General features: G+C 41.6%; 2 protein-coding genes across 5 annotated transcripts; one reads left to right on the top strand and one right to left on the bottom strand.

Annotated features, from left to right (window-relative positions):
* Window positions 1-1,773: 1,773 nt before the first annotated feature.
* LOC113128999 (40S ribosomal protein S27-like) lies at window positions 1,774-3,313 on the top strand. The gene is made up of 4 exons (XM_026304657.1): window positions 1,774-1,918; window positions 2,289-2,397; window positions 2,499-2,609; window positions 2,763-3,313. The coding sequence occupies exons 1-4, from the start codon at window positions 1,913-1,915 to the stop codon at window positions 2,789-2,791; spliced, it is 255 nt and encodes an 84-aa protein (XP_026160442.1). The 5' UTR covers window positions 1,774-1,912; the 3' UTR covers window positions 2,792-3,313.
* tpm4a (tropomyosin 4a) lies at window positions 3,159-21,821 on the bottom strand. 4 transcript variants are annotated; one of them, XM_026304653.2, is made up of 9 exons: window positions 21,502-21,817; window positions 19,966-20,091; window positions 7,650-7,783; window positions 7,348-7,465; window positions 7,184-7,254; window positions 7,020-7,095; window positions 6,462-6,524; window positions 6,045-6,114; window positions 3,159-4,496 (listed from the first exon to the last, which is right to left on the bottom strand). In XM_026304653.2, exons 1-9 carry the CDS (start codon window positions 21,613-21,615, stop codon window positions 4,414-4,416), a joined length of 855 nt encoding a protein of 284 aa, XP_026160438.1. In that variant the 5' UTR covers window positions 21,616-21,817; the 3' UTR covers window positions 3,159-4,413. The 4 variants fall into 4 exon arrangements, with proteins under 4 accessions (XP_026160438.1, XP_026160439.1, XP_026160440.1 ...); XM_026304655.2 differs by lacking the exon at window positions 3,159-4,496 and adding an exon at window positions 4,999-5,408 and having other exon boundaries at window positions 21,502-21,821; XM_026304654.1 differs by lacking the exons at window positions 19,966-20,091; window positions 21,502-21,817 and adding an exon at window positions 15,641-16,209.
* Window positions 21,822-25,212: the final 3,391 nt, after the last annotated feature.

Raw genomic sequence — 25,212 nt, 5'->3', positions numbered from 1 at the left:
AGATGAGTAAAAATAGCAAATACACTGTGTAAAAAAAAATACTGAAGTACATTTAGCATCAAAATATATTTAAACCACCAAAACACAAAACTACTTGTGTAAAATTTTACATTTCACATAAAAGTATATTATGAGATTAAAATAATTATGGAGGGACTAGGATGCAATGGGTCCCTGGGTACAAACAAAAAAGGCCTCAACTCTCCTACACTCACAGACTGAGTCAGTTCGTGTTTTCTTGTGGTTGTTTTATGTCAACTTTTACTAACTTTACATCTCATTGTCATTTTACACTTATTTTACTTACTTTGTGTTTCATTTGCTTGTTGTCTATATTTCTACAGTTGGCTTTCTGTCTTTGGTGTCCTCTTCTATTTCTTTTCTAGTCATTTTGTATAGTCTTGCATCTTCTTTTCCTCATTGTGCAGCATTTTGTAGTCATTTGAGGAAAGAAGGATTAACAGTCCCCACCATGGGTCTCTGGTCCAGGAGCCTCCTGACCCCTTGGGCCTGTGGCCTGTCCCCAGTAGGCCTGTTCAGTAATGCATGAAAATTATGGATGGATGTTTGTGATTAACTTTAATGTTGCAACTGGTAAAGGTGGGTCTAATATTAACAACCTTATATGCTTATAATTCAATTTGCTTAAGTAATTTCCCTCCAAGTGATACTGTGTTTTGCTTTGTTAATCTAATTCTGAAAAAAAGTTAATATATAAATTTAGTGAAGTAAAAAAAAAATTATGCAATTAATTTTATTCTATTACAGCAAAAGCAGATTTTCACTTTAAGTCTGCAGAAGCATTCAAACAATTTATTAAAACTGATGGTAATATTGGCATGGCACTGGCATGTTGCAGGTCTCAGACATGCAATCATGCAAACTGTTTGTCTTTTGAAAATCTTCAGTTAACAGACAGGGCAATGTTAGACTGTTGCTGCACTGGCCCCTCACTTTAAACTCAACCCCATACTCCACATTTCCTATGTCAACATCCGAGCCATCCATAAGGACATTCATAAAGACTTTTTTTGGATTTTCAGTATGAAGGCACAAGAAACGTGTGAAACAAATTGCCCTGCTGTCGTGATAGCATGACCTACTATTGGGGTTGGATGACAGTAACAAAAACAACACACAAAAGACCACTGCAAACTACTTCACAGACATTACTTGGCATCCACTAATGTTTTTAGCAGAAAGACCTGAAGAATAAAGGACTCCAAATGATAAAGGACAAACACATCTAAAAAAAAAATAAAACAACAAATTGAAACAGAGCTGCAGAAGAACCAGACACGGACAGTAATAACTAGGAACCTAAAACATTGTAATGCATCAGTTGTATGGTTTATGTTTCTTGGTGACACCCTGTGGTCACTTTGTAAGAAGTGAGACTATCGGCAGCCTAATGCTAATGTTTATTATACCAGTGAGGGGAGGCTAAAAAATAGAAACAGCTCAATGTTTATAACAATACAATTCAAAAGCAGCTATAACTGGAAAAAAGGTGTGTAGCACAGTGAGATAACAGACCTTAGAGAAAAACAACAGACCGTTAAGACTAAAGTTAGAATAAGCTGTTTATTAACAGGTTTTGGTTTTGGTCAAAACACAAATGTGTCATGCTGCAGGAGGAAGCTGGACAATAACAAAGCCATTATTTTCAGCTTATAAACCATTTCTAAATGTTGCCAGTTCTTTTCTCATCTTGCATCAGTTTAGTCAGTGCTGTCTGTTGCGCCTCCCCTCAGGTGATAGACCCCGCCCGCTCGGTCTCTTCGGGTATTTAATTGCGAACGACCAACAACAAACTACAGGTGACTGAGACAGAGGCGCTTCTGATCAGATCTCATCGCTCTCAACACGTTGTATTCGCCTTGGAAGAAACTCCCCAGTGATTTTAACCAAAATGTCTGTAAGTGAAAATATTTTTACTGCTGTAGTCTAATTCTAGTTTTTAACTGTTAGGAACAGAAACAGTTTATAGCTTGTTATTAATTGACTTAAAGTTAAAATTGTATGGAGACAGACTGAGTAGGGTTTAATAATCAGTGTATATAGAAGGTGTGCAGCGTTAATATGTAAAATAAGTATTAATCATCTTATGACTGCATTCACTTTAGCCCATAGGTGCCTGGGATGATGCTGGGGCTTTGCCTGGACATGTCTGTTTGCTCTGACTAGCAATTCATTCACCAGCCTGCAGGGGGCGTTAGGCTGCAGCCAATCAAAGTATTGATAATGTCTATAAAAGAGCTTTAACATGAATAATGTGCCCTGATCAGTTGGCTAAGGACCTGATGCACCCCAGCCTTACAGAGGAGAGGAGAAGACACAAGAAGAAGAGGCTGGTGCAGAGCCCGAACTCCTACTTCATGGATGTTAAATGCACAGGTTAGGACTGGGGGTCCCTGTTCCACCACACATCTCATTTACATGTATTTTTGGATTGACTTAAAGGACTATATTCTAATTCAGTTTTTAATCCTCTCCAGGTTGCTACAGGATCACCACCATCTTCAGCCATGCCCAGACAGTGGTACCTTGTGCCGGCTGCTCTTTAATCCTCTGTCAGCCACGAGGGGGCAAATGCAAACTAACTGCTGGTGAGAAAAATGTCCCAAACTGGTAATTTAAATGTAGTTATTAATTTTCCTACCTATCGTAATGAGAGGATACGTAAGTAAAAAAAGGCAGTTTGCAAGTACATGTTGAGTCCATCTCAAAACCAATATTTTTTTTTATTTCTACCCTTCTAGGATGCGCCTTCAGACGGAAAAACTCCTGAGCAGAATTTGGTAAAAAAAATGAATAAATTAAAGACAGAAGACTGGACCATGGATAAATGAGTCTGAGCTGCACACTCCATGATTTTAACTGTGGTTGTTTTCACCACCCAAAGCAAATTCTTAGTAGAGAAATCTCCTGTATCTCTTGATGATGTGGAATGAAATGTAATCCCCCCCGTGGGCTTTTAATGGGACAGGAAGAGGAGCTACATGAGTTAAACATGCAGACATTCCTATATACTCAGATTGAATTACACTATAAGATTTACTGTGGTATTAAAAGGGCACTTAAATTTAGGTAAGTTTTGATTACTTATATTAAAGAAGTAAAATGTGTTGCAGGAGAAAAAGGCAAATGAGTTATGATTTCTGTAAAACATTTATTAGGTGGACATAAAGGGGGGTGGTGAATGAAATATTTCAAAATGGTCTCAATCAGATGTGAGCTGCTTTTCATGGCCCTGGCGTGAGATGAAACCATGATGACCGTCACTAACAGAAATAAAACATTTTAAGACTTTATTGTGTTAAGCGTGTTCTTTGGTCTTGAGAAGAAGTGGCAAAAAGGAGTGGTGTAGATGAAACAAAACAAAAGAAAAAAGCAATACAACTTCTCACATACCTAACATTATTCTACTATATACAATAAGTATCCATGGTTGGTAAAACCTGAGTGAGCTTCCAGTGGTTTGGGCTTTCGCTCACTCGTGTAATGCAATATATTGTAAATCCAGTATATATTGGCCATGTTATGGCAGAAGATGTCAAAGGTCAGGTCAAGATAAAGGAAAGGTGGTACAGGTGAGATTTGCACATCGTGTGCCAGATAGTCTACATGCACAGCTATCAGAGTCTGCCCAGGTTCCCACACCACGATGATCAGAAGAAAATTGATGCATTGAAAATATTCTGTGCTTCTTCCCCACATAGGCCTCACAATAATCAGGCAGAGGATGAATTATTTAATGACATGCTAAGAAGCCTCGAGTTACTGAGCAGCATGTGCCGCGACATTATTTATCCATGAAACCTTTCCATAAGGCCACCTGTCCATCTGACCACCATTCTGTTTAAACACAAACATATTTAGGAAGGACATTTAGTCCAACGTTGAGTTTCTGTGAACTTGAAGCCTTAAAGGTGGAACAGCATGATCCGAAATGACTTCATATCACCCCTGGGTGGCACTGGAGTGCCACTCTAATATAGACAGTGAAACCCAATCTGTTAAAATAATCAGAGAGAGGCTTAATGTATGTGCACAAAGAAAATGTAAAAATGAGTTCAGGCAGTTTCGTGAGGGTTCTCTGGGTGTAGGAATTGCCAGTTCTTTCTAAATAAGTGGTCTAGATTATTTATGGAGAGAATTCTTTTTGCAATCACAGCTGGAGATTAAAAAAAAAAAAAAAGAAGCAATAGTTCAAAATAAATTCCCATCTTAAAAAAACAAAAAAGAAAGTTGTGCCTTAGGAAAAAAAAACAACATCAAGGGACAAGCATTAAGTTAATCCCCCTTTTTACATGGGTAGTAAAGGTTTTTCAGCTCGAAATGTGGAATGGAGTCGAACATTTAGTGGAATGTTACATGACGATCTCATCCTCTCCGGCTTCCTGTCTGCGTTTATAAGCAGTTCAGCTCCAGCAGGGTCTGGTCCAGGACTTGGTGCATGCACACATTCTCCTCTTTGGCATTTGATAATTTCTCTGGAGAGAGGAAAATAAAGAAAAAGAAATAAATAATGGTGAACTCTTGACCATCAGTGATAGCACTGCTCTCACATGCTAATCCATTCTCTGTTGTAGTCAAACAGCATCCCTTGACTGTAAAACCACACACAGCACTGTTTTACTGGAGAGACGTTTTGCATAACTACATTAAAGTCGTGCCACATGCAAAAAGTTTAACCACACTGCAGTGCCTTTCATGCAGAAACTGGAAGCTGCTAGAAAACTGTTAGATTACAATACATGGACTATGCTACTTTAAGGACCATGTAGAGTCACTTGTATTAAGATGCTAATGTGTAAATGGTGCTGATATCAGTAAATACTTCATGGACACACAGAGATAAAATATGAGAAACAATCAAAAAGACGTTAGATGTAACACCAAAGGGTCAGAGGGGACGGGCAGCTGCATTAATTCACACCAAAACCAAAGTAAATCTCACCTTTTCTCATATAAACGTGCTGATAATTAGATGTACAACGTACAGTAACGACCGCTTGTACAAGAACAAACTGCTGGTTACATAATTCCAAAAATCATAAAAAAAATACATGAAACTTTACACATATAGCTGAAGTTAGGCCTAAAATGTTGCACTACTGTACACGATGCATACGAATAATGGAGAACTAAAAGACAAAGCTGCAAAGTAGGACAGAAAAAGATTTTTAATTCACTGTTTTGCATAGTAAGATGAGCAGAAGGCACATATGCTGCACAGAGAGAAGATCAAGAGTCCGAAAATTCAGAGCTAGACAGGAAAAAGGGCGTGAGGGGCAGAGAGAAACAGAGATGTCCGAGCATCTACAGAGATGTCATGTCATTGAGGGCGTGATCCAGCTCCTCACTAATGGCCTTGTACTTCAGCTTCTGAGCATACAATTCATCTGGAGGTCAGAGGTCGACAGGGAGTAGAGGCACGTGTCAAGGACAGCAACGACACAAATAAGCCAAAAGCAGGGCAAGAATGAGAGGCAGATGGAGGCGAAGAGAAGAGGGAGGAAGCAGAAGACAAAAAACAGGTCAGCCTTTTTAAAGATGCAGAAACGCTTGGAAGAAATAACGGTGCATATATAATTACGCTTGCAGCTCTTTTGCTGATGAGCTCTGGGTATTTAACTACGCTATAGGTTCAGCTGCTTGGGGTTCAAAAACTAAATAATTATGCCCTTAAATCATCAGAACACTCTCTGTCCTCTTTGGTTGTTCCTCAGGAACAAAGGCCTTTTATTAACTTTTCTCGCATAAGGTCTTTCCATACCTTTGGCGGGGAACCCCTTCCTTTCCACAGGAAATATTTTCAGCATTGCTGAAATAGGACACCCCTTTCGGGATCTATGTCAAACTGAACTATGCGATTGTGAATGTGTGCATTTTGGTTTAATTATGACGAGAGTCAGCCTCTGACCTACAGGAAAATATACCGTCTCATCAGCAAACACATCTCATTTCTAATTTACTAAGACTGAACGTGACCTAGGCCCATGGCTTTAAACAGTTCCACAACATTTTATTTCTCGTACCTTCCAGGTCGTCAATGGACTTTTCCAGTTTGGCCACTGTCCTCTCGGCAAACTCTGCACGGGTTTCAGCCTGAACACAGACACAGCATGTCAAACGTTTGAGCCAACAAATACAACATGCAAAACTGGAATACTGTAGGGCTTCATAAGCCTCTCTGTACTTTCTAAATGTATGAACATATTAAAGCTGCAGAAAAATAAATAATACCCATCTAAAATAATCATGTGACAAAACTGATCTGTGTGTGCACGCACTTCTGCTTGTTTCAGTTCCATACACACCAGAGAAGATGGGAAATGTAGAGTGAATATGAGGGATGTATACACTGCTGATTTGTTTCACTCTAAAGCATATATATGTAACATATGCTCCAATAGTTGCCTACTGCTGTGTGACCACAAGACTCAGGCTCTCACCTCCTTCAGTTTGTCTGTCAGGACTTTGATCTCCTCCTCGTACTTGTCTTCTTTTTCTGAGTACTGTGAACAGGCAGAGACAGGCAAATAATATTACAGTGGCAGAAATACAAATACACGCTCACATGTAAATAATATGAGCACACACCAGCCGTCGGCCGAGTATTATGATTGCTTCAGGAGTGACGGCACCACTCCCTTCAAAGGAGAAATATGTAAAAAGGGAGGTAGTGGCACAAAAGAGGCGAGGTGTTAGCCTGGCATGAGAACAGGTTATGCTGTGACAAAACACAGCAGGCCTGACTGAACAAAGCAAAGGCATGTACAGTTAAAGGATAGAAATTGTGCGGTAAGCTTGGCACGCTGTCATGATGCCTGCATGGGAAGGAATGTTTTGCATGTCTCTACTGGCTGCAGCCATTACCCTTGCATATAAACAAAGCCTCAGACTCATTTGTCATGTACAACAAATATTCAAACTACTACAAATCAAAGAAGTTCAGATGCACCCTTGATATTCATAAGGTATTAATCCTAAATGTGTAGGTGCACTATCACCTTCTCAGACTGAGCTTCTAAGGACTTCAAGTTGTTGGTCACATTTTTCAGCTCCTCCTCCAGGTCACCGGCTTTACTGTGGAAGAGAAACACAGTGAGATGCTCGACTGAAGAGCAACAGGAGGGTATTTTTGTGCTCCAGCTTAAATGTTCACTGGTTTTACCATTCAGACATCTCAGCCCTCTCCTCAGCTCTCTCCAGCTCTCCCTCCAGGATCACTAGCTTACGAGCCACCTGAGAAACAACAAGCATCGAATCTTAGAGAAAATGTTGAAGTTAATGCACAACAGACATGGAAGGCACGGTAGGTCAGGTAAAAAGTCTCACCTCCTCATATTTACGGTCAGCTTCCTCTGCGATGTGTTTGGCCTCCTTCAGCTGCATCTCCTGGATCTCCATCTTCTCCTCGTCTTTCATTGCTCGGTTCTCAATCACCTTCATCCCTCTTATTGGACAGGACACAGGGAGGGTTAGAGATTACTGATTCAAACAAGATTTCAGATTATTTATTTTGTGAAAGTCAGGAGATGAAACCAATCAAACACTAACACTTTGAAAAACCACAATAAAGAAAATTCCAACTCACCCCTGCAAACAACAAACGATGGTTTAAAGTGATTTATACTGACCTCTCGCTCTCATCGGCGGCTTTCTCAGCCTCCTCCAGTTTCTGCAGTGCTGTGGCCAGTCTCTCCTGGGCTCGGTCCAACTCCTCTTCCACCAGCTGGATCCTACGGTTCAAGGCTGCTACCTCACCCTCCGCCTGAGAGGAAAAAACGAGGGAAGAATGAAATTTACTCGTTTTCACCCATGCAACTTTAAGTAATCCAACCCGGTCTTCCCATCCCCCCTTTTTTCCATCATAAACTAGAAAGGGAAAGAAAGGGCACAAGAAAGGCAATGGAAGAATTGCGACACCAATAAGGTGCAGAAAAATAAAAACGGACACAGAAATGAGGGGAAATGGTGAAAGATCAACAACAACCTGCAGATTTGTTTTTAACTGACTGCACAGCACAATGGACGTGCAGAGGCCAGTCAGGGGAAATTAAAACAAGAATCATAGAACTGTTTGTGTGTTTATACAAAAATATCTAAATGTCTAATCATTTTCCAATGTTGCACCTGTTTAACCACTGCAGGGAAACTGTGCGTCTGTCACACAGGCAGCTACGTTGGGGTAGAAACACCCATACAAACGTTACATACAATGCCTCTATATGACTCTTAATTTGAAAGTACCTGTTTAAATATGATACCATAAGCATAACCATAACTCTGTGCATTAAAGCTTTCAGTCATTCGTAACCTTGAATCCACCTAAGGACGTCTGACTGTAAGTGAACTAAAATGCACTGAATTCCATATATCCTGATAGATGGTGAGAGTGTAATCTGTTCTTCACGTGCTCTCTGGGGTTGCTCATGTTTTCCAAATCAATAGGTGACTGTAGCAAGAGGGTAATAGGTGAAACTGAGACATGGTGTTCCCTGGAGGCAGTTCTGCGAATGCAAGGCCCCACCTGTAATAAACAGACTGACGAAACACAAATACTAACTACTAATCCTTTTCTATATCTGAAGATTGCAGGACTTTAGGTTTGATTGTGTTGCAAAAACCTTCGCTCACTGTGAATACAAAACTAGGGCAAGTATGGAGGACAAATTCACTTCTTCTCATCTGCCCTTGATAAACAAAGGCAGACAGAGGAAAAAGAAAGCAAACAGACAACTATACAGGCATTTCCTCCTTGTCGGCCAGTGAGTTTTTCCAACCACAACCTCTTATGGAAGCTCATTCAAACTAAAAACCAGCCTGCTGCAACAAAAAGAGACTGTCAACTGTTCATATTTCAGTTTACACCCAGATACCTGAAAAAGTCCTACAGAACTGAAGTGTTGAACTATCACAAAGCTGAACTATTCATTCAAAACCAGAGCATGCACATAGGGTTTACTTTCAATTCCTAAAGTGAAGCAGCTGGGGATTTCTTAGACAAACAGACATTATGCTGTGCACAGACGCAGCAGTTAGTAGGTCAGTGACTCATTACCTAGCTATGCAGTCCAGAAGCCTGTTTGCCGGTCCGACCAACAGCCAAAGTGTTTGCTGTTCAGTTTACAGGTAGGTGAGTCATTCTGCTATGCATTTGGTCAGATAAAGTCACTAAGAGAGACAAAAGAGAAAGCACTGGCAGAGAGGAGGAGAGGTAACACTGCACAGAGGAGCAGAGAGCCTGGAAAGCCCAGTGGAAAAGGGTTATTAAGTCTGTTTGTGCTGAGAATAAATAGACCTCCAACCAGTCCATGCTTCCACTCTGTCATAGACTCAATATTTCAGCAAAATGAAAGCATGGTTTCCTGCTGTTTGCCTGCTGGCCCTGGTCTGTTCTTTCATTTTTAAGATTTTCTCCATCATGTCTCCATGTCATCTTAGACTGCTGACTAGCCAGTTGGTCTTTCCACTCGTCTTTTTCTTTTTTCGTCTCCCAGCCTCTCCCAGGTCCTGCCCCTGTGCTCCCAGAGCTGCCAGGGGAGGCCGATGATATGAGACAGGAAATGTCTGTCAAAGTAGCGTTGACGTGTCTTGAAACAGTCAACGCATGATAAAGGAAAACTAGCCCAACGTAGAATGAATGAAAAGCCGTAAATCGGTCGAAACATCTTGAAATCTCATCAGCAACGTCCGTTACACAGGTCTGCAGCTGTCAACACTACATCTGTCTGGTGAGAAATGTTGGACTGAATTAAACTGGGGCCTGAAATAATAGATAATGTTGCTTCCTGAGTCCAATGTGCTATGAAGAGTTCTGTCTGCACACAAACATACTATTCATGAGCTTAAGGTCGGCTTACGCTGGCACATCAGATGCTGCAATGCATTTCCAGACACAGACACCACAGTAAAACACACAAAAATGCAAACAGACACTCTCATTCTGTCAATCTCTGCCTCTCTCTAACACACACGCATAACTACCAGTTAGCAACCAGCAGAGTCCCTGTCCATTGAAATGGTTGTTGTTAGGCAACACACAAACACCACATAAACACCAAAGTCTGACCTAACGCCACTACATGGGTATATCTATGCTTACAGTCAGCCATAATGGCAAAAGGATCAGAGGTGGGGGAAGCCCCTTAGAGACAAGAGACAAACTTGTGCGTGTACTCTCATGCTTCTAATTCACTGAGCCACCACCAAAGAAGAAAAGCTTTTCTTGCATAGTCTCAGTGTATTTTTAAAAAATACCTTCTCTCCTGCAAAATTGGTTTAGCTACAAGAATCGCAGCACAACATATTCGAAAAGCACAAAAAATAAACACGATTTCAATGTTAATATAAAGTGCAACAAAAAAAAAAAAAATTTAAAACAAGATCAGATAGTAGTCATTCTGCAAATGAGGATCTTGAAAATACTGACAGGAAGTCAGCTGCCCAACATCCTTTCACATCCTCCCTTCGCTCAGTCTCTCTGGCCATGCCCCTTCCTTTAGCACCCACTTTGCATTCTTCAGCTGCCAGGGACACACACTTCCTTATATGGTAAAACAAACTATGGAGAATGGTTGTGGTGGAGTATCAGGAAGGTTGTGGCGGCAAGCACACATGCACACAGCCACATCCATATATATCTATTGCATAACGTGTAGCTGCTCTGTTATCAAGGTGGCTTAATATGTAACACTAGAGGTGAATGGTGTTCCAGTCACTGCTGCCTACAGCCACCCTGAACAGTTAGTGTCCCACTACAGGACATTTGGTCACAATGGACGTTTAAGGGACATGTTTTGGGAAATACACTTGACACCAAAGTGTTTGTAAAGTAAATATGAACTGAGAGACAGCCAGCCTGGCCCTGTCCAAAGGCAGCAAAGTAAAGTCCACTATCTTCCATCTTGCAATCTACAACAAAAGTTCATGCTTACATGTTTGTGTTTCACAGGAATTAAAACTAAATATGAAGTTTTAAATATCAAACTTTAGGTAGATTTTGTTTTCTGTGGACAGGGACATGCTGGCTGTTTCCATTCTTTTTGCTAAGTTAATCACTTTTACCACACAGACCACAGAGAAGAATTCATCCCCTCATCTAACTCTCAAGAAAAGCTGTAAATGTATTTGCCATAACGTCAAATTCTTCCTTGCACAGTCAAAAACTGTGTCGCTATATTCTGCAGCATTATTACGTGACACCAAGTCAAATATAACGTCCTTTTTAAGTCACTTCACTGTCACAGGCTGTCAGCTGTCCTCTGCTACTGTAAACAGTTTACAGCCCGACCTGGACTGAAGATACAGCACAGTTCTACTGGGAGTGTATTACATGTTATATGAAGAAGGATCAAGGACAAGTTAAAGAGGAATCTAATTACTGGCTGATTCCAGGGCAGTGGGCTAATGAGCTTCAAAATGCTGTTGGGGTTCAGGGGAAGTTATTCCTGACCGTGCTGCTCACTACTCTCAATGCAAGAGAGAGAAAAGTCTTTATAATCTTTTCTTACAAAGATATGGCGTGCAAAGCTGTAGAGAGCCTGAGCCAGACTGTCATGAGGGATGATGTGTAAAAGGTTATTAAATGCCCAGACAAATATCACAGTGAGTTTCCTATGTGCAAAATGTAACATGTCAACATTTTTCTACAGTTTGTGTTTGGCTCTCCCCCACTTTGGCTTTCACCTTGAGTGGTTTGACTCCTTAGCTTGGTTTTAGTCTTTAATTCTTGCCACACTCTAACCCGTTGGTGAAACGGCATTTAACGAATTCACAAAATATACAAGGAACACATTTTTTCAGGAGACTTTGCAGGAGTCTGATTTTTCTTGGCTGGGAAAACAGAAAAGGTGTTAAACTGTGTGGTTTCTGGCCAAAGCCACAAGTCTATAAACAAACACTATATGGTTTATATGGTTCATTCAGATTAAACCAAAATCATTTCCACTCTGCATCGACATGGCTAACAGATGCAGAGAGCCCGTTTTCTAAGTGTCACTGAACCTTGGATGTATCTGAGGAAAAATCTGGTTCAGTGTGTAGGGTTTGCAACGGTTCAAACGCTGCTACATCCTAAATAAGGGATGCCTAATGACATTATATCACATTTAGCTCTGCTAGCACCGTCTGTACAAGCTCTCTACTCCTCACTTGAACATTCCACAACCTTGGCCTGCATAATCAGCTTAGCCACAAGCCACTAAAATGGGAGTGTTCCCCAAAATGCCAATGATTGCCAAAAAGTTTCAACATGTGGCAGTTATATTTGGAAAGTTGAGCTATTCCCAGGGAGAAAGTCCAAAGAAAACGGGGAAACCAGGAAGTGGAGCTTTCTGCAGAACGTGCAGGAGATCAGAAAAGATTCATGCAGCAAAGAGATGACGCCTTCAGTTGCTTTAAACTGATGAGCTAAGGGAAGTTGTGATTAAGATGCCCATTATCTCTGAATTGTGCCCTTCAATTAGCTTGTGCTGCAAATTGAGAATAGTCATATACGTAGATAACAAGAGTCCTACCAAACTCAGTGTAAATGTCCTTAAGGTGCTGTGGACAACTCTACATAGAGGCAGTCTGAAATCAATAACTGACCCAAATGAAAAAACACCATGAACTGACAAAAACTAACACGAACAAGTTGTGTTTTGAGTTAAACTTGCGGTGCACTATTTACTGGAACCAGCATTAACTACTGTACAAGCACTAAATCCACCATGCACACTAATCTTCCTGTTGATCGGGGCTGGAGCCCAGAGACAGGAAGTGTTGGGAGTAGAAGCACAGGAAGTGCTGGACCAGAATTGGCGGACAACATCCTGGGAGGGGTGGTCGGTGCAGGGTAGGGGGAGTCTCTTCCCAAAGCTAATGCCTCAGTGGAGGTTCCCACTTCCCTTTTTAATGTGGTTTAAGATATGCATCACTATAGCACAAACTGTATTTCTGCATGTTATGAGGTAAACACTAATAATAACCATGGCAGCTATTATGTTATCAGATGACAACATGAACGAATGAAACACAGAAAAACATTTGATTTTTAAGCTGTTAATTCTGTTTTTTTATGTATTTTGTCATTTCTGACCAGTTGATTACATCCTTAAAATTAACTTATGTCAAAATATGTGAATTATTTCTCTGTTAAAGAAGCAAAAGTCTCAAATTTTACTTCCACGTTGTAAAAACCTCAGTGAGTGAACTAAAAATGATCCTCTTAGGCCTGACTCTCACATCCATCGACCATCAAAACACAGTTAACTGCAGTGAAAACTGAACTGCTCATAAAAAAAACAATGGCCATAAATAAAATACATCTAAGCAGGTCAAATTAGCGTTTTTAAGACTATGTCATGTCTCTGTAATCTGACAGATCTTTAAAGAATTACTGAGTGTCTGAGTAATGTCTCAAGAGATGTCAAAACCACAATACAAAGCAATTACTTTTAGTTTTTAGTGAGTAATGTGTCCATGTGTTTCTGTCTGCTGCCTGCACATTTTCAAACTGTGATTCATTACCTTAACACACTCAGCAAGATTCCTGTTTTGATCTCCCTGTGCTGTAAAGAGATTTTCTCTTAGGGATAACTCCAGGTTGCCTTAATTATTCACATATGGGACCACGCCAACCTCGCCACACAAACGCACATGAGGTAATGTAAGTGACAGCTGAACCTGCTTTTACACGTTAAAACTGACAAGGATGAAATGGAAGAATATGTCTATTCAGAAGGTAGAAGACTATTTAACCCCAATTATTTAGCACTTATACACCATGAACCAGCATATAAAACCATATAAAGATGCTAATGATGAATGAGAATATAATCTTTGTCTTCACTGGAGAATAAATCATTATAGACAAAAATAGTGCATCACTTTATATCTTGACGTCATAAAATCTGCTTAGAACTACATTACTGTATTTTAAACAGTCAGTAATTTGACTACATACTGATTATAATTGGGGGTTGAAGTCTTACAGTTTAATATCTGAAACAAAAAGGATGCAGTCTGAAAAAAATCTACTTGACACCATTAATCTTCTAAAATAAAAGTAAGAATAAAACACATAGTGCTACTTTTGGCTTTTAAGCAGTTACTGTGCTCCTGTCTAAGCCCTTTTAAATGACAGAAATAAATAAATCTGTCTCCTTGACCATTTACTTTTGGCCACTTCAATGTTTCCAAAGGATTTTAGTGAACAAAACAAAGAGAGTATAAAAGGCCATGAAATGAAGGAAGAGCTGCCTAATGTTAAAGTCCTGATATCATATACGTCTCAGTAATTTAGTGACCTCACACTTATAGACTGTAAAATAATGATTACTGTCACTGGTGTTATTATACAAGTTAGGCTAGTCACAAGCAAACACCCACTTGTCAAATTAAAAAGAACCTCATAGGAAGCCTGTAACAAAGGATCAGGTCTACAGCAGTCCTGCTCCTTTCATCCCCTCAGCTGCCATATCTTTACGGCCACACCTTCCCCTCCCACTCTCCTCGAGTCTTTCCACACGTCTTGTCATTAACCAGCTCCTATGTGGAGAATATGGCACCATAAGCCATAAAGTAGCATGTGAGAGAAGTCACTGCTGAGCTTTTCTTCTACTGTCTCAAACGTTTCTGTGTGGCGTTGTTAAGAAAAAAAAGTCAGTTGTGGGTCAAACCAAGAGACAGGCAGGTGACAGACAGGAAAAAAAAAAATAAATTATGAGTCACTGTCAACACCGGTGTGTGTAGCTGGAGAAACCACACACTTCTGCAATGAGTAGTTACAGCCCTGGTTGTGCAAGTCTAACATATGCAACATACAACACAACTGCAACAGGGGATTATTCATTCATTCATAGTCCACCCATTAAAAGTTTCCAGAACCCAAAGTTAGACCTTCAAGTGTCCTGTTTTGTCAGACCAGCAGAAAGAAAGTCATCTTACTGCCCTGGAGGACTACATAAACCAAAAACAGGATCCACATTAGAGAAGTCGAGAGGTTTTGCCGTTGTGGTGCAGTTATTTGACTAATCGTTTCAGCTCTGGATGGAAATGGCACATCTTTCAGCCTAATAATAGGGCAGGAACACTTTTAGCTCTGTGCCCTTTATTTTCCTATCATCTGTGGAGACAGGCTGGCACAGTGGTTAGGCTTTCACCCAGACAGCCCCTCCAGGCACACATCAGCCCTGCTGAAGTGCCACTGAGCAACTTATTAAGACTCTATGAGGTTATAAGCAGCTACAAGTGAAATTAAGTCTATAAGCATCGAAATGACCCGTCAGAGGTAAGATATGAGTCCAGGTCTCAACAGCAGGTCCAACGCTGTCTACGTGGTCCACATTATTCACAGGAGTTTTAAAGGCAGACCACACTGAGCATGCGCAGAGACCTGCAGGAATCCAAACTTTTTTCGCTGCAGACCAACGCCTTGCATTGTGGCACAATCGCGCACCACAGTGAATCAATGGCATCAACTAATCCGACTTTTTACAGCCCGGGCGTTAAATATGAAGAAGTTAACACCATTAAATCAGCCTGGTGGGGGGGGGGGGATATCAGAGCGGTGCTGTAAAAGACAGGGGTTAGAAAAGAGACAAAGACCTAAAGAAAAGAAAGGAGGAGGATTTGATTGTCTCACTTTCTCTCGAAGCTCCCGTTCACTGTCCAGCTCTCTCTGTAGGACCTGAGCCCGGTCCTCTGCCTCGTCGGCCTGCTGCTGCAAACACTGAATCTTCCTCTTCACAGCATCCAGAGAGTTCATCCCTGCCATTGTTGACTGTTTTCTTAAGTTAAAACTACACGTAAGGGGGAAACACACACACACACACGCGCGTAAGACCAATGTTGGATTGTGCAGAAAGACGGAAGCGCCTAAATCCCGTTTATCTGGTCTACTTAGAATAATCTTATACTAAGAGCAAAGACTTTGTTTGTTGGTTTTAAATGGAAAAAAAAAACAAGTCGATGTCCGCCCGAGGCCAAAGTCTTGGGAATGTTAAAGGAGTCGTTCAAGTGCAGAGAAAGTTATATGACCGCGAAGCAGAAGTGTCCAGGTGTTCTCCAGGTGTTTCTTCTGGTCTGTGTGGATGGAAAGTTCATGAGCAGGAATGAAAGTCGTCCTCGGGAATGTGGCAGGTTTTTTTGGTCCGGACACTTGGAGCTGGAGGAGCAGGACTAGAAAGAGCCGCACGGTGAGGAGAGCCCAGACTGTGCCCGAGGAGGAGCGACGTGATTGGGCCGATGAGCTCAGCGAGGGGCGGGGCTTATGGCCGCGCGTGTGCGTGTGCGCGCGTGTGCGTTAATTACTCGTACTTCTATCTTTGTGAGGACCAATTTGAGCATAAACTCTGTTGGAGTGAAGACATTTCATTTTTCCAGGCTCCTGTTTGAGGGTTAAGACCTGGTTTAGGGTTAAGGTCCTGGGAATGTCAACGAGTGGACTCACAAAGATGGAAATCCATGTGTGTGTGTGTGTGTGTGTGTGTGTGCGTGTGTGTGTGTGTGCATGGAAAAGCTGATCCCTGTGACCGATGGGATCTCTGCTATGAGACTTTCAGGACAGAAAGGAAAGTCAGGATGAATTACTTTCAGTTATTGTGAAGGCACAGTGCCCACAGGTTAGATGCTGCACACAAGCTTCAGCCACTTCAAACTCTTGACCATTACATTCGGCTCGATAGCCTTAAAGTTTCCTCCTGGCATGACAATATGAAGGTAATACATAACTCTTTCATTAAGGTGAGGTCAAAGGTTTCAGACCCATTTCTGTCTTTTATGAAGAAACGCTGGAGATATCTATCTAAAACCTATTTCATAAAGCAATCTCAAGAGGAACCATCACTGCTGTTCTTATTTCAGGGCATGTACATTTTAGTGGAATATGTTTTAGGTTTACGTTTTTTGATTTTCCATAAACTGGAATTGGCTGCATAGTGGGTTGGTGGTTAGCAGTGTTGCCTCACAGTAAGAAGGTTCCTGGTTTGAAACCCATCAGGGGCCTTTCTGTGTGGAGTTTGCATGTTCTCCCTGTGCTTGTGTGGGTTTTCTCCAGGTACTCTGGTTTCCTCCCACAGTCCAAAAACATGTATGTCAGGTTGATTGGTGACTCTAAATTGCCCATAGGAGTGAGTGTGAGTGTGTGAGGTTGTTTGTCTCTATGTGGCCCTGTGATGGACTGGGGACCTGTCCAGGGTGGACCCCTGCCTTTCACCCAAAGAGAGCTGGGATAGGCTCCAGCAGGTCCCTGGGACCCTGGTTAGGACTAAGGGGGTCTAGATGATGGATGGATGATATCAAGCAATTTGTTATATGTTATCCTCTAACAATGTCACTTCCAGGGAGTATTGATGCTCATCTTCATAATCTGCCTGGTCGTATATGATGTCTGCTATGTGGGTGTGAGTGATTTTTGCTGCATGTTTCACGTTTCTCTGTCAGCCCTGCCTGTGTTTACCCTCATTGTTTTCTATTCACACGCTCAGCCTGAGAGTAAACACGTTGGGTGGATGGGTGAGTAAGCCTGCAAGTCTCAGCTCAGATCAGGTTCCAGATCAGGTTCATTTCAAATTCAGCCCAGTTGTTCAGTGTGAGGCAAAAAAATCGCGCATCTGTTGATTGAGTCTCTCCGTCTGATTTGCCTCTTGCACTGGAAAAGCTGGAAGCATTGATTTCATTACGCACAGGAGTGTGGGGCTTTCTGTTTGCCTTGGTTGCATTCCTCACATACCAGAACCCCCACCCCTACACCCCCATCCCTGCTGCCTGCTCTCTGCCTTCCCTACCAGGTTGGCCCCTACTACTACACCAAGATTGTACGGTTCCACCTTTTATTTACATCATGTGTGCTAATATTGCAGACCAAAGCCAGCGTCTTTATCTGATGACTGAAACTGGGGCCTACATATCTGCAGCGTGGTGTCGGGACTATTCTTTGTGAATCACGACTGCTTGCTTGTTGGGGTCTTCGGCCCACTCCTCTGTTTTCCCAGCCCCCCCCCCCTCCAAGGTTTGCAATCTGGTCATGTTCTCTGTGTGAATTCAGATGTGTAATGACTTGACTGCTGCCTGTAATGAATGACATGTGGTGGGGATTTCATAGAAGTGGTGTAGAGGAGCTTTAGCAGCTGTATCTGTTAGTGTCAATACGAGGGACTTCACTGCAAAGGAAACACGCCCCAGTAAACATCTATTTTTAATAACATTTGAATTGCTTGAGTTGTCTTTCCACACACTGCAGAGGCTGCACCTCAGGGCTCCAACCACAACTTCAACAACTTTTGCCTTTTCCAGGGGCCTTCATGACCCACTTTGCATGTGTGGCTTCTTAGAACTGTCCTCACAGTTTATTTAATCACTGCACAAGGATAATCCAGCACGTCTCAGCCTCCAATTCTACGTCTGTATGGCAGAGACTTCCCTCCTCTTTGTGGGTAGCCCAGCACTACACTTCCCTGGGATATCCTCCACAAGACTTAAACAATGGCACATCTTGGTGGAAGCTGAGACAGTTTTTTATGAAGCTCCTCTCTCTGCACATGGTTTGCTTATTGATCGCACTGGATTCTTAACTGTGGCATTTCACTTAAAAAGAGTATTTTATCCTTCAAAATGACTTCGTAGAGCTCTGAGCCCACCTCTTTCTCTTTCTCTTTCTCAACCACACACATAATCACACACACTTGTGCACACATGCGAAAATGCTGGAGGAACCACCACTCACAGATACACAGTTTGTGGTTTGTGGTGTTGCCAACAATGTAAAATCGGGTCTTTGATCCCAGATTGCATATGATTAGCCAGAGAGGAACTGTCTTTTCTAATGTTCTACTCCATTTGATAAAATGTAATATTTACGTATACAGAAATGTTCTCACAGCACTGAGATTGACTTTAGGTCTGGTAGCCAAGGCTAGTTAAGATGAATATAGCATTCCTTAAGTGGAAGAAGTGCTTTTATGTCAAGAAGTAGAAATAGTACAGATTAAAAACACAGTTTAATCTAAAAGCCCTGCATCAAAGTCTGTTTAAGGGTCGTGTGAATTACAGATAGATATATATAAAAAAAACGTGGAGCTGTGTGAAGTCTGATAAATTACCCCAAGTGAGTTCACCCCGGAGCTGGAAATCACAAATTGGATTTTTGTTTAGTTGGGAAGAAGTGGACTTAGCAGACCTCTATAGCCGGCTCCTTGTCTCAGCTTGATCCTAGCAGCTAAAGGCTGCAACACACATAAATGTCTAATTGAACCGACCTCCTGTCAGCTGATCACATTTTTATACGAAAAGCTTAATTTACAAGCTACTAGTAACGATAATGTTTAGATGAATGAGATGTAAAGTGTATCGATGATAATAATCACAGTACAATACCTTGACAAGCATGAAGACAAGCTGTTGGCCCCATCACCCTGAGCACATACATAAATATCTAAGGTTTACGATCTCTTGGAGCAGACTTAAATGTTTGTTTTGAACCGTGAGATAAAGGCGAATCTGCAATTTGGACTAAAACTATGAAGACAGCACTTTGTTGTTGCATTATCAGTATAGGACGATGCTAAACGACGGTGGTGTTTGCTAATCTTTGGTGCTCTGGTCTGACGGTTCAGAGGATCTCAGTGAATGTGTGTGTGTGTGTGTGTGTGTGTGTGTGTGTTTGGTTGAGGGGGTTACAGTTTATCTGCTCATCTTTCAGCAGTGGCTACGCAGGAATGTAACAGTGTTTGAATGCACCAGACCAGTCGGAGTAGATCAAAGTAAACCCACAGCTGGTGCTTCCTTTGTCCAGCTGTGGAGCAACAGGCCCCAGTTTTCAGCAGGGCCTTGGTTAAAGGACATCTAGTAACTAACGCAAGACCAGGAGCCTTGGTCAGTATTCATTAATATTGTAAGTGGGACCCAGTTGACCCCTGACCCCCTTGCATGTGCATATGGACAGGTATGTGGGTGTGACCCGTCACTCACGTCTGCAGCTTTCTTCTCAGACAGTTCCAGTTTCTCCTGAGCATCTTTCAGGCCCTCAGAGAATTTGTCCAGCTCGTCCTCCGTCTGCTTCATCTTCTTCTGCAGGTCCACCAGCTCCTCCTCCAGCTACAACAGGACACAGTGTCAGTCCACTTCACTGATCAAATTCATTATTAGCCTATTTCTTTTTATTCTGAATGTGTTTGTGTTGCACTTTAATAAGCCATTAATGTTTATAGCTGACGTGTTTAAATTCAGGCTACCGATAACGCAGCTGTGGCTGATTTGGGAGTCTAATTGTGTTTATGATGTTTGGGAACATTAAAATGCTAATGGCTCACTGTCAGTCTCCCATGACATGAGTGCTGGTTTGCTGAGCCTAATCCTGTCTCTCTGTCACACACACATATTCACACACTCCCAGGGTTAAGTGTTCCCCCTGATCAGTGTTGCTTTCTGAGCCCATGAAGTGTTTGTGATAATCCCACTGAATTCCACACAGTCTTTCTCTCCTGCTGTCTAAAAATACAGCTGTTATCACTGAGGACATACAGACGCCCGGGACCAGGGGCCTAATGTGTGTTGGTGTGCGTTTATTTTCCCATTTGTGTGCCTTCATGTATCCATTAGCATGATTATTATATGTGTTATCTCCTGTGTGCTGGAAACACCTGTCAAATAGTTTTCATTACAGACATCCGCTGAGACAGATGCTCCATTAACTCTCTTTAAACTGATCCCAGAGGGAAGTTGTAACCACTTTTTGCTCCCTAAAGACCAAATTCTGATCCTGGGTGGTCTCATTACCTGAATTTGCCAAAACCACAATGAGAGAGTGTGATGATTTCTCTTAGAGCGCTCTTTGAGCTTCACTATAAACAGCTGACCTCACTCCCAAATTCAGCTTCTGTTGATCCTTTTCAGTATGTGGGTTGTATATGATAGTTTACTGGCACCGAGATGCTGATGTTTGTTGTTTTTATTAGATGGTAAATTGCAGCAGAGGTAACAAAACAATCACAACATTTTTAAGAGCTAATCATGAGAGTGTTCCCTGGCCTTTTAAGGAGCGCTGAGTGTGTGTGTGCGTCACATACTGTCACAAACATTTGTTAAGTTTACCTTCTAGACTCTGAGCTACAGCAAAGTTCCCTCCAGATATTTCCTTACCGTCACACAGCAAAGTAAACCAGTCAATTAGCTGTCGGGAACGTGTACAAATAAATGCAGAGTGTGTTCACAGGCTGTTTCCTTGAAGGTATGTCAGCTATGGTATTGATGTTGTGATTATCTTGTGCTGGGTCTGGTTTTTTCCCCACAACACTACATTTCTGACCTGCAGTTGAAAGTGAAACAGAGCTGGCTTGTCAGTTATCTTAAACGATAACACTCAAGTCCTTTTTTTTTTTTTTTTTTTTTGGGACTGATCAGAAACATCATCACTAAATTCAACCAGATTTTGTACATATCCTTTCAATATTTCTGCCATCACTGCTGTCTCATCCATCTCTTCCTGTCCTGCTCATTCATTCCCACCTGCTTGCATTTGTCCTCTGCTGCCTTCTTGTCTGTCTCTGCCTGCTCTGCCCGGTCAATGGCGTTCTCCTTGTCCAGTTTCAGCATCTGCATCTTCTTTTTGATGGCCTCCATGGTGGCTGCTAGGTTGGGTTTTTCTGCCTGAGATGAAAAAACACAGCCCTTGTCCTGTTGAGGTGTAGACTATTCAGTCCTGGGTGCAGAACTAGAGTGAGCTGGAAACCAACAAAGCTGCAGAGAGAAAAAGAAAAACAGGGAAATAGAAAGAGAGAGACAGGGGGAAGGAGACTGAAAGAGCTGTGGACGGAGATGGAGCGTTGAGCCCTATCTGGGTAGTTATTTAAACTGCAACAGAACCTGCCTCCAATCTCTGATCACCCCTCCTCCTCCTCCTCCTCCTCCTCCTCCTCCTCCAAGGTCCTCACCCTCCCTCTATCCATCCTTTCTCTCCATCTCCATCTACATCAATTCCTCCTTTCATCCCTCCACTCACCACTCTGTGTTCACCCCATCCTGACTCCCAGACTATCAGTCTTTCAGACACACACTCCACCCTTCCAAACCACCCATCCAAGGCCTGGCCAAGGAATGGTCTGGCTGCTCCACTCCACTCATTCGTCAACCGTGGCTGATCTCCTTATTTGGGTTTCTGTGTTTTAAGAGAGCTGAGAGATCAGATGGTAAAGAGAGAAACATGGGTCCTGTTTCTACATTTAACTTCCTGTCAATGGATGAGAGTCCCTCTGGCAAACACTTTGAGGCCTTTAGGAGTGTGTATACCAGGGGATGAGAGGGAGATAGAGCGAGTAAAATAAAAACTAGAGGGATGAAGGAGAGTGTAAGAGAGGAAGAAGAACGAAGAAAATAAGAGTTCCCATGTTCCAATCAAAATATTGAAGCTGAAGGTGTTGCCCTGCCCAAATCCAATGTTATGTCAAGAAGAGTTAGCCCATTGCAATAGCAAACAGAGGCCATTGTGTGGTTTAAAAGAAGAAACACAAAACTGTCTATCATGGAAAACAAATACAAGATGAGATACTTATGGATTAAATTAAATGAATAATATTTTTTCAGGGATTAGTTTGTATTGCTCAGGGTGTAATAGTCTACAAGGCAGTCTGATGATACAGCGTTTGCATTTTGCAAATTCATGCCTCTCCCAAGCCACCACTGAGCTGTTTTGGTTATATGGCTGTATGATCTAGCTCCGGCAGCTCCTGTATGGTTGTTTCAAGGATGATAATTAGGGTCAGGAGAAAAAAAATACAGCAGAAGTTGTGAGAGGTTTTGACACACCCTCTGACATGTGAGCTCTGAGCACCTGATATTTGAGTTTGACGAGTGAGGGATGAAGGCTGAGTATCAATAAACAATAAAGACCTGTGTTCTCGGCTCGTACAGTATGTGATAAGATGGAGAACAGACTCGGATATTAATGTATGAACACAATGACAAACATCAGCCATGGATATTTCTGAAGGCAAACATTAATTGTGCAACATGACGTCGCACCAGTTGCTGTAAACCTTTCTCTGAATGTGTAAAGTCTTTAATAAATTCTTGGTAACATCAGGATTTTACTAAACTGGATTGTACTGTTTCAACTTACAGTGTCTTAGTTATCCAAAGCAATCACCTAGAGTCACTAACTGTTACACAGACATTTACATATAACAATTTGTAAACATGCAAGTCTTTGTTTTATTTATCTGTGCAAATATGAAAACATGTTTGAGATGTAGGATCCATTTACAGTGAAATGTTAGCCTAACCAATGCTACGTTCTTTTGCTATGCATTGTTTTATTATTATGCAGCTTTTTGTATATTCTTGTTAAAAGTCTTCCCACTTTGCATCATTATTAATCATGTTGATCAAGTATCATGTCAGACTTGAGACATTATATTTGAGGTAATGTAGATTTCAGTAATTTGTGTTGCTCTACCTTGTTAAACCCATTTGAAAAAATACAATTAATTAAACAATTCTCTCTCTTTTTTCAGTGTTTTCTGTTTTCAGGTCACATTAGCTATTAGCAAGCTAATGCTAGCTTCATAGCTGGTTCAGTTACAGTGAGAGCAATCAGACATGTAAACATTTAGCTTGTGAGAAACTGGCACACTGATGTGTGCAACAGGTAGTTTGAGCCGGGGTGTCAAAGATATTACAGCTTCCTAAAACAAATCTCTATTGTTGACCTTTTGAAGTGTTACAGGCTTTAGTCCTGCAGATGTAAAGACAAAGAAGTGACAGAATGGAAACCTTTTTTAATTAGACTACATCCTTAAACGTGAAGTTTTGAATCAAAGCGTCTGCTCCTTCACCCTTCAAAACATTATTCAGAGAGGAAGACGGATGAAGTACATGGTCAGTTTGCTCCAGATTGCTTTGAATCAGTTTTTATTAGGAGTTAAAGTGTCAAAGACGCCCTGTTGAACCTTTCACCCACTGATGTGAGCAACAGCTGTTGGCAGCTGACCCACAGCAAAGTGTCTCTCCTTCAGTGGAGCAGCAGAGACGGTCGATAAAGAACAATATCACATACAGGTGATCTATACAGAACAATACTGTCTGAAAGTGATGGCAGCCTAAGAACTAGTATTTAAGTTTTTTGTATTGTTTTTGTATTTTTGTTTGACTGCAGGCAGCTGTTGTGACTTAAACCTGTTTTTCAGTGAAACTGGGAGCAACAGTTGGAAGGTGAAGTGATCCACTGAGTCTGGGTTTAATGTAGACCAGATAAACAGTTTACTAGCTATTTACTGTCAAACCCAGCCCATTAGGCACAGACTTAACTAAACTGCAGGAAGGTTTGTTTAGCTTTTCTTGGTATGAGAGTAGGTTGCAAGAAAAATACTGAACCAGATTTATGGGTTTGGGATGACGCTCGCTATGTTAGACTCTTCTCTGCTTAACCAAAATCACAAATGCCTCAAAGTGGCTGTAGAACATGTGACACCCAGTATCCTTAAATTCATGATTCAGATGAGTTAATCTCCAAAATAAAACCCTTTAATGGGAAAATGTAAGTAAACACAGTTGATGACGTAATGTAACAAGTAGTAAGACCCTAATATTAACATTTTACAGCATAGATGTCTCCAACACATATGAATTAGTTTTAATAGTAATTGGAATAATAAAAGTATTAAATTGGAAGCATCAGTGTGAACAGCACAGCAGAAATGCTCTGTTCTGCTTTGTAGAGCTGCAGCTGTAAATCTCCTGCTCATGCTCCATGAATGTTCCACCCAGCATCTCTGTGAGTAATTCAAGAGTGTAATTTAGTGCTTTCAATATCCTCTCCTGATGTCCCAAGTATGCTTTCTCTCACTGCTGCTCAGCCACAGAAATGCTGCGGAGGAGCCTGACTAAACATGAAGCAGTTTACAAATGTTGAGTGGCCAATGAAAAGGCATGTTTTTGATTTATGATGGAAAACGAATGAGAAAGGAGCAGAGAAGGAAGACTGTCAGGAGCACTGGGGCCCTAATGCAGAGCTAAAAAAAGAGGCATCATTGTTTTTAAAATGATGCTTTTGTCTCTACAGGAGAACATGAAGTCCTCTTTGTTTGCCTGAACTCATATGGCCTTGGGGTGGAAACATACCTCATGACTCACCAAGACAGGACAACACCTGGACCTGGACTGGTGACACACACAGTCACATACTCAGACACACACACTGAGGCACAATTCTACCTTAAAACT

Source organism: Mastacembelus armatus, chromosome 4, assembly GCF_900324485.2.
Source record: "Mastacembelus armatus chromosome 4, fMasArm1.2, whole genome shotgun sequence".
Taxonomy (NCBI): domain Eukaryota; kingdom Metazoa; phylum Chordata; class Actinopteri; order Synbranchiformes; family Mastacembelidae; genus Mastacembelus; species Mastacembelus armatus.
Note: the sequence above shows the minus strand (reverse complement) of the source record. Positions and strands in the feature narration are given on the sequence as shown.

Coding starts and splice junctions, on each gene's coding strand:
- LOC113128999 (XM_026304657.1), top strand. Junction 2,398..2,498: donor CATGGATGTTAAATGCACAG/GTTAGGACTGGG, acceptor AATCCTCTCCAG/GTTGCTACAGGATCACCACC. Junction 2,610..2,762: donor CAAATGCAAACTAACTGCTG/GTGAGAAAAATG, acceptor CTACCCTTCTAG/GATGCGCCTTCAGACGGAAA.
- tpm4a (XM_026304655.2), bottom strand. CDS start 21,615: ATGGAGGCCATCAAAAAGAAGATGCAGATGCTGAAACTGGACAAGGAG. Junction 7,096..7,183: donor AGGGCTGAGATGTCTGAATG/GTAAAACCAGTG, acceptor TCTCTTCCACAG/TAAAGCCGGTGACCTGGAGG. Junction 6,525..7,019: donor TAGAAGCTCAGTCTGAGAAG/GTGATAGTGCAC, acceptor GCCTGTTCACAG/TACTCAGAAAAAGAAGACAA.